This window comes from Melanotaenia boesemani, chromosome 2 (assembly GCF_017639745.1).
Source record: "Melanotaenia boesemani isolate fMelBoe1 chromosome 2, fMelBoe1.pri, whole genome shotgun sequence".
Taxonomy (NCBI): Eukaryota; Metazoa; Chordata; class Actinopteri; order Atheriniformes; family Melanotaeniidae; genus Melanotaenia; species Melanotaenia boesemani.
The window spans coordinates 21752985-21762630 of record NC_055683.1 but is presented as its reverse complement, the minus strand read 5'-3'; the positions used below and the strand labels follow the sequence as shown (position 1 = coordinate 21762630).

Sequence of the window (9646 nt, the reverse complement as noted above, 5' to 3'; positions counted from 1 at the left end):
GTCTCAGCCTGCGTCATATCAGCATGCTCCTCTTATGCTGTGATATGTTTTTAAATCGAAATGAGATGGTTGAATTTTGAGGGAAAAAAAAAGACACAAACTGCAACTTTGCCCAGTCTCAAGCAAAGAAGACAGCTTCTCAGATCTGTCATGTAGAATAATCTGTGTAAACTAGTGTACAAATGGATCTAAGCGACCACCATCTTCAAACATGTTAGCCCCATCTTTTCACTGCTCACTTCCCCAGCCTGTGGCTAAAAGAGCAACAAAACTGCAGCGTCAGGTTATGATATAATTGTCCAAATAAAAACCAGCTGGCAAGAATGCCTAAACAATAAAATCAAAGGTACTTGAAAATATTGTACCGCAGCCCCTATGGTTTTTGTTTTCAATGTACATCCACTCATTGTACACAACAATATATTTTTGTCTCTCAAAAAATACAGGGAATCATGCAAATATAACAACTTTTTCTTTAATGTTGTACAATAAGTTAAACTTTTTCTGTTCTTAAACCATTTTTTTAAACATATATCATTGCAAGTACTTAAATTTAATCCCTTGATTCCCAGGAATCACCAACCTCCCCATCAAAAATAACCCAAACAAATCAAAGACAAACCAACTAAAAATAAAAAAAACACAGACATATCAAGGCTGTGTAGAAAACATCCATAGAGCGTTTTTACCTTTTTTTTTTTTTTTCGTCTAGTATACAAAATTCACATATATTTCACAGATTCAGTCCTTTGTCCCATCTTTGGAAACTGAGTCCAATCAGGTGGCAAACTTCAGTCCAACCTGGCTCACTTACAAGAGGTTCAAATGCTCTCCTGCACGGAAATTCTTAACTGGAGTTTACACATAGAGTTCAGTCAATTCTGGTGATGATATTTAACTGTGGATGAATGTTTTCAAAGTAAACAGCATTTTATGGTGATATTTCATCTACAAATTTCTGGCATTCAGAAAGGAAACACTGGCAGTGTTTGACCAGTCGGAGTTTGAAGACCGACCAAGAAATAAGTCACACTAGGACATGTTTCATTTGTCTCAACTGACTTCCTTTTTCATTACTTTGATAAGTACCGTTTCACTTTAGAGCAGCACACACACAAAAATGGCATGCGTTTAATTTGATGCCAAAAGCCCTCTGTGGCTATTTAGAAAAGACAATTTTCCACTAATCAAATTTGGCACACTATTCACACAGGCTAATCTCCCACACAGTAAGCTAACAGACTCATATTAGACAAAAGGTTTTAACAACTCATTGTGAGTGCTGATACCTGCCAGTCACCTGCCTTTACATTTAGGACAAACAAATTTATAAAGAGCTGCTGGGAGGATATCTCACTCTTTTACTTTGTAATTAACAGTGTAATATTATGTGATTATGCACACATGTATACACACACACACACACACACATGTGTGTGTGTGCGAGTGCGTGTGTGTTCATCTGAAGCACTACCATGATGAGTTGTAGTGCTGCCATGCTTCCACATAATTTGTAACAGCTGTCTGCCTGCATTCAACCAAAATCATGCCTTTTCTCTGAGGACCTTGCCCATTACCTGCCTCACAGGAAAAAAGAGCCATTTCAGTTTAGTTGATGTGTGATTCATTCTGACTGATTTGCATGTTCCATTTTTGCCATGTACTCTTGTTGGATGTGTTCTTGTTCTTGTGGGAGGAGAACAGAAGAAAAAGAAGGCTGAATGCTAAATAAAAGTCCCTCTGATAAGTCACATTTACATGGGTGTGGACACGTCCTCTGATTACAATTAACTGATTATGATTGCTCATCAAGGGCATGTGCACAGCGTCTGACTAAAGTATTTAACATGAGCTATGGATACTTTGAGAGATCAGCATCTGTTTTAATTTGGGGCAGATTTTTGCCATAACAGAGCATTAATAGATGTAGCAACAAGAGAGAATCTGAAAAATGACTTGTGAGTTTAGTGGTGTACCAACATAGCCAACCACTGACAAAAGGATTAAACTTTAATAACACAGTAAATGGCTTTCCTGTGTCTTGCTTTCCTGTGGCTCTGAGACAAACAAGAAGGATGGAGATACAAAAGGGACCATCCATCTCCAAACAACCACCCTCCAGGGGTTCAATAAGAATGTGGGCTGAGTTGGACTTTGCCTTTGTTTGTTTCTCTGTTGTTGATATATTTTTTTATTTATTCAATCTCATTGCTCAAGTTTTGAAATTCTAGTAGCTCATATATGAATAGTTTCAAATACCCGTATAAGTTGCATCTTTAATTAAGAGAAAGTACCCCTTAAACATAAGGGCTAATTGACACAACAATTTAGTTTAAAATGCCAACTAGAGTTTTACAAGGACAGCAGCATTATCCAAGACTGTCCTTTGTTTCTCTTATGTCTTTATCTGTGAGTGTGTGTGTTGTTTCAACATAGATGTTATCTGGAATATGCACACAAGGAGCTGGTTTCCATTTCCATGACTACTGTTGTCATTTTGGTTTTAAGGTAAACAGTGATAAGTAACAGATGTTTAGCAGATGTTTATTCTTTAGTGAAAATATCCTTGGAATTATAAATCCACCCATGCCATCACCATAACCGTCATAAGTTGGGTCACATGTAATAAATTCTGAGCAGAAGAGCAGTTGAGCATTTATCACCTGAAAATCGTTTTCCTGAAAAAAACACATTGATGTGTTAAATAGTTTAATTAAAAGAGAAAATGTCTTAAATCAAAGGTCATCTATGAAAATAGTAATAAAGAGCATTTTACGTTGCATTATATTTTATCAGGTAGATGAACATGAATGGCTGCTGACAGGATGATCACTCGGCTATTCCTGAAATTCTGCCTTGGTGTCCTTTTAGCTAAACTTTTTATGGCAGTTGACAGTGTAGGGAGTACCAAGTTCTTTCTCTGGGATGTAATACTTGTAAAGCAAACCTACAGAGTATGAAGTAATCATTTCCTTCAACTTGTTGAGTCAGATGTTTTTTGTGGACACAACTCTCAAATCTGAACATTGGATGCAAGGGAAAGGACCTCTGACCCTGACTGTAGCCACACATCTAAATAAAAATAGGGTAAAAAAGAGAAAGGGAATACATGTTTGACGAAAATAAAACCGATAGGAAAAAACACATAGAGCGGTATCGAGATATATGAACATACTTTTGCATATTTCCTGTTCATCTTGAATTTATTCACAATAACATGCTAAAACATTAATCCAAAAAAGAAGTGTTGATACGTGTTATACAGACTCAGGCCCTTCTTGCAAGATAGATAATTTCAAATTCTCCACATTAAATGCAGCAGTGCACGTTATGCACAGCACTCTGCTAATGCCATACCTTCATCCCTTTAGACCTGTGGGGGCCAGGGAGGTTGTGGGAAGTGTGAAAAGGAAGAGAGTTGAAAATCTTTCTGGCATTAAAAAAATAAATAAATAAATCCATGAACAAAAATGAGAAGCTATGGCAACAAATTTAATTTTCACATTTTTAGGGAAAATTTTACTGCAGCCATGATGCTGGGAAATAACATTATCATTTATTAACATGACAAGTAGATCAATGAAATAGAAAAGGTAAGAAAAGTCTAGATAGCTAATGTAATGGCTGCGTTAGCAAGGAGCACTGTTGATCTGTGGAACATCATGATCACGATGATGTCCAGACTGAAAAAAAAAAAAACAATGAACATCATGTACATGTATGACATCTGTACATCTGTACATGCCATTAATAATCTAGTATTGTTCAGACTCAGACAACCAGCCACTGGGCAAATTATTGACAAGTATTAATTTAAGTCAGTTTGGGCATATACAGTATAATCCGACAAGGCATGCCAACACCCGCTTACAATGACCACTGTGTACCAGACAGCCACAAACACAATTATGAGGCATAAAGTGCAAGCGGACATGCCTGTCACAAGCTGATTAATTAAGTTATCAGTTATAGACAACAATAGCATTAATTTCCAGAACAGAACAGACACATTGGCAGTAATTAGAAGTGTCCTTTCCCACTGTGCCTCATTCGTTTTAAAGTTAGAGAAAGGATTTGGAATGTACTTCGTTACTCACATTATATGAAGATAATGAATCTCCTCATATGTTAATATTCACACTAGCTGAAGAAAAAAATATTTGGGGTCCCCTTGAATGCTTTTCATTTTATACCCCATGCTCATGCTTATTTTTATTTTTTTTTTATTATTATTTTTATTTTTTTTTTGGTCTGTGCCACACATGGATCATATCTTTTAGCTTTTAGTGAGGACATAATGCAAGCTCATAGATCACATTACGTTATACAAAATTGAATTACCTTATCAAACATTTTCAGGTAAGTAGCACATGAAGAATTGTTCAGTTGCCTTCTGTGGTTTATCAAACCGTGACCTTCATTCTAATCAGTAGCTGCAGGAAAATGCTGTTTAGGATGATTTGGTTAATATGTGAGACCACATTTTGTAATCACTGACCAATGTACAAATGCGTTCATGTGTTCAACACCCCAAATGAAACCACTTCAATGTTCCAGCTTAATCTCAATTTTACGATTTCCTCAAGCTCCATAACCTAAATGCCCTTTTGGCTATTTTATCATTGTTCATATGATATTTATCTTTCTTTCTCTGTGACAAGCGACTTACAGATAGATCAGCCTTAAGAAGGGACTAAAGGAGAGATACATGTACTGCATGTGACAGCTATTCATTAATCCACTGCTGTCAGTTATAACATAGCACTGATTCCACTCTGTCATAGATGCCCTTCACTTAAAAACCTAAACATGTCCGTGTGGATGCTGCAAATGGATGCAGAACCCAATGCAAAACAGGAAACACCTTGGATCAAACAAGCTTAAAGCTTGAGGTGAAACATGGCACTGATAAAAAGGATTACAAACCATGATCATTTAAAAGAGTACTAAATTACACCGTTGGCATTTGTTCCCAGTATAATTAATGAAAGCCAAAAAAAATACTAAATAAGGAGTGGAAAAAAGTGCTACCATGAAGAGTAAAATAAAACATGGTAATGGCTCTCCAATCCCAGGCACAGTTTCACAGTACTTGCTTTAGCACAACATTCTATACACCAAGCATGCCAAGAAAAAAATAAATAAAAAAACAAAACAAACAAACAAAAAAAGTACAAAAAAGAAAACAAATAATCACAAACAGAGTGAACCCAAAGGCATTAATTTGTCCTACATTTTTCTTCCCTAGAAATTCAAACGGTTTCTGTGGCTTATAAGCCAATCAGGAAAAAGAAGTACCCAAACTTTCTTTTTTCTTCACTGCTCAGTTTTGATCATCAGTCACAGCTTCTGCTGAGCAGACACACCTTTCCAGTAATCAAGAATGTCATGCAGGTCCTCCCCTTTAGCAAACTGCACCTTTTTTCGTAGAGCATTTCCAGCCGTCACATAACAAGCCTCATCGCGCGGGCCTTTCCGGTATGGACGAAAGCGCTCCCAGATCCTCAGTGAGCTCTCTGAGGAGTACTCTGGGCTAGAGGAGTATCCAGAGTAACTGGAGTTGTGGCGGGCAGGTGAAAGCTGGGAATAAGATGCTGCATCCCTGCGGGAGCGCGTCAGGGGTTTAAGGAAAGAAACTTTCTGGGCTGGGGAGCCCTGGTGGGAGCCTTCATAGTAGAGAGCTGGGACGGAGTGGCGGTGCTCCGAGCAGTGGTAGTCTTGTTGCACCTCCAGCTGCTGTTGCTGTTGTTGTATTTGTTGTTGTTGATGGTAGTGGTGTGACTTCTGGCTGTCCTGATGTTGGGCACCAACACCACCACTGTCGCAACCACCACCACCCCCTCCTCCACAGCTTCCACTCCCCACTAAAGGCAGCCTGTCAAGGGGCTCCCCACAGCCCACAGGACTGGCCCGATCTGGGAACTGCTGCTGCTGTTGATTGCAGGCATCTGGGCTCCTTGGTTCAGGAACATCCAGGCTGTAAACTCTAACCCCTCCACGTTCCCTTTCTCGACCCACAGAGCCACAAGATGTGGTGCTGCTCTGTTTTTTGACAGCATTTGCCATAATTACAGCTGCATCTGCACTCATTTGCCGTTGAATTGGACGAGCAGCAGTGGCTGGAGGAGGGTGCCTGTAGGGGGGAGAAACAACAAAGCCACCACCACTGATCCCTGGGCGCTCAGAGAGAGGGGTATTCAAGGCAGGGAGTGGGGGAGGAGGTGGTATTTTGTTGGGACCAATGACCTGACATCCCTCTGTCACCCCTGGAGAAAGTGGGATTAGGCCTCGAGTAAGAGAGGATGTGCTGGTGGGCGGGGGAGAGGTGGGGTTGGAGGAAGCTGTGGGGTTAGTTGAGGCACCAGAGGCTGCAACTGCTGCTGCATCCAGTTTAAGTGCATCAATGCAGTTGTTAATGATTTGGTTAACCTTGTCCACCTCCATGGCAATAGTAGAGATCTCTGAAGCTGAGCCATGTCCATCATCATCTGAGTCATCTCCAAGATCAGTTCCATCATCATCCCTCAAGCTCTCCCCCCTCATCCCTCCATGCCCACCATCTCCCATTCTTTCCATCCCTGCTCCTCCAGTTCTCACATCCATATAATTTCCTTTACTTGTAGCCAGGGCTTCTGAGAAGGCAGTGGCCATCTTTTCTACCTGAGGGATTGAGGAAAGTCTTGAGGAGGTGGTGTTAGCTGAGTGGAGCATTCCTGAACTTGAAGATGTGGACATTTTTCCCCCATGATGGTGCTGATACTGGTGATGTTCTCTAGACTGCTCCTGAAGTTTGTGGACTGCTGATGGATCGTTTGCTACTGCTGCTGCCACCTCTGGCCCATAACGCATTTCCAGGATAGTCTTCTTGACACAGATAGACTTTTTCTTCTCATCATGCATTCGCTTCTTACGAAGACAATAGTATACAATTCCTAAAACAATGAGCATACCAAAAAGGCAGCCCACAATGGTCATTATGTAGTGAGTAGTGGTGGAGGGAGTGGCAGACATATCATCCTGATTTTGACCTAAAGTGGAAAACTGGATGCAGGTGTGGTTATAACGTTGAGAGTTGCGGATGGAGGCAACACAAAAGGTGTAGTTGTTATGAGGCTTGAGCTTGTTGACAGTAATCATCTCTTTCTTGTGCTTCAAATTCATGACATCTGACACAAATGTGTGGTTGTTCTGTGTCAGAATATACATTTTGCTGAAAGGTCTTGGAATCCTTACAAGGAGAGACGCTGATGAGAAAGAAACCTTTATTACCTTGATGCTGGGACTGAAATTGTCATCAGTAGATGAGGAAGAGGTGGTGGGCTGGTGATATGGACCAACACCACCAAACATCTCTGGCCCAATTCCAGAAGGACCATCCAGATCTGGTGGTAGAGAGGTCATTCCAGGAATCATCACACCATCCCGACAGTGGTGATACAAAATGGTTTTGGCATTCCGACCAGCATGGCCAGCAGCAATAGGACTCAGTAAGGGGTAGCCAAACATTTCCCGGGGTGTCTCACACTGGAGGCGATCATAGGTGTGTGACACATTGTTGAAGAACTCCAACCAGGTTAGAAAGCTGTAAAGATCACAGCCACAGTGAAATGGATTTGCAGCCAGTTCACACACCATTAACCGACTGAGAACTGTGAATGTAGATGGGTCAATGCGAGTAAGTTTGTTAGATGACAGGTCAATGCTGCTCAGGCTGGGGCACTCCCAGAATGCATTGCTGGCAATAACCTCAATGAGGTTGTGCTGCAGGAAGAGGCACTGCATGCGGCCAAGCCCTCTCATCATACCTTCAGTTAAGTTTGTCAACTTGTTGTAGCCCAGCTGAAGAACCTAAAAAAAATCATAAAATAGCATTATGGTAGTTTTAGCTTTTTTTTTTTTTTTTTTTTTTAATAGAAGACTAGACTCAAAAGAATCATCATAATTGACACTGTGCTCACGCTGCAACTTTTTAAAGAAAATCTAAAAGTTATGTGGCAGAAATCAAATGAAAAAACTAGTCATGATGTGCTTTATTCGTTTTTCAAGCACAAAGCTTTTAGGATCTATGCCCTCATTACCTGAAGATTGGCTTGTCCTGCAAAGGCTCCATCTTCAATATAGTTGATTTCATTCTTGGTGAGGTTGAGGTCAGTCAAGTTGGTGAAGCGATACATTGAACTGAAAAGCACAGCTTTTAGCTTGTTCTCATTCAATCTCAAGTCATGGACTGTGTTGTTGATGTGTTGGGGGATAGTCTCATAGGGTGGCTGGTTCTGACTGCATATGGCCAGCCAGACATAGCCTTTGTCCCCTTCAATGAGCCAGCAGTCCCCATTGACCATGTTGGAGAAATAGGAGAAGAATAGGAGCGAGGGGAATAAAAGGGGGAGGAGCGAGGAGGTGGCAGAAGCGCCCTGCATGATGCCAGTGAAGGGAGATAATAGAGAAAGCTATAGGAAGGAGAAATCTAGGGACAAGCAGGAAGTTGCAAGGAAAATGTTCTTAAGAAAAGATGGGTCTGGGTTGGATGCTGAAAAGAGGGGAGGGGGATACTTTACAATGCTAGTCTTAGCATCATGGTAATTAGCAGGGCAGCCATGTTATGTCATCTTCTGTTGAACTGCAAGGTGAGGGAACACTTGTCTTCATATCTCTCTGTTCTCTGTAGGCTTCTCTTGTGTCAAGTTGAATGGATGGAACTTTGGAATGATCTGTAAAAGAAAACATAAAAGAAATGTATGACTTTTATTAGAGATATATTTTATTATAACTATTAAAAAATGTCATAAAGTAAAATGTATTTCTACATTTCATAAGTAACCTTGTAAAATCATGACTCAAGAACGTAAGAATTGTAAAAGGTTCACCAGATTCCATGCACCTCAGACATATTTTAGCCTATTGCACACACATAGTCATTCTTCCTCTGTCATTTACCTCCAAGTATATGAAATACTGAAGCTTTAACTTATACAGTTCAGCATTTGTGTTTACTAATATCTTTACAGTCTCAAACAAGCCTTTTTTAACTCAAAGTGAAGCATGAATCACCCAAATGCTGACAGAACATTGTCTCTACAGACATTTGTTCTTATGGCACTTTCCTGTTTAAATCCAAGCTTTCTAACCCATCTGCATGTCATTTGAATAGCAGTCAAGATTTACATATGAAAGGGATCAGTTGCCTGTTGCATCATGAGAAGCATTGTTCTCTAGTCTGCCCTGTTGCTGGGAACAACATTCTTATAATCACACATGCATTTCACAAACATTTACATTCAAATACTCATGTCTTCTAACAGTTGCATAAATGCATGTACAAACTACAAACAGACACACACACACACGCACACATGCACACACACACACACACACACACACACACACACACACATATATATATATATATATATCAGGGCCTTGATGCCTTTCATCCACAAAAACAACGAAGAAAACATAGCTCTGTTCTTTGAAGAACAGACCAAAATGTCACTGCCATGCTCCACATTCAGACTACTTTCTAATTCCAGCACAGAACTGAACTCATTACAGTATATTCTGGGCTGTTTCCCCAGAGGTGAAAGTAAAGAATCTGTTCCATCTTCTTTTTAAGTGGGCTTTTTACTGCTAGAAATTAATATATGTC

At 40.1% G+C, this 9646-nt stretch overlaps 1 protein-coding gene across 1 annotated transcript; it reads right to left on the bottom strand.

The window, feature by feature from the left end:
* Positions 1-706: 706 nt before the first annotated feature.
* On the bottom strand, positions 707-8652 carry LOC121633422 (protein phosphatase 1 regulatory subunit 29). Its single transcript, XM_041975427.1, has 2 exons — positions 8079-8652; positions 707-7848 (listed from the first exon to the last, which is right to left on the bottom strand). The coding sequence occupies exons 1-2, from the start codon at positions 8418-8420 to the stop codon at positions 5341-5343; spliced, it is 2850 nt and encodes a 949-aa protein (XP_041831361.1). The 5' UTR covers positions 8421-8652; the 3' UTR covers positions 707-5340.
* Positions 8653-9646: the final 994 nt, after the last annotated feature.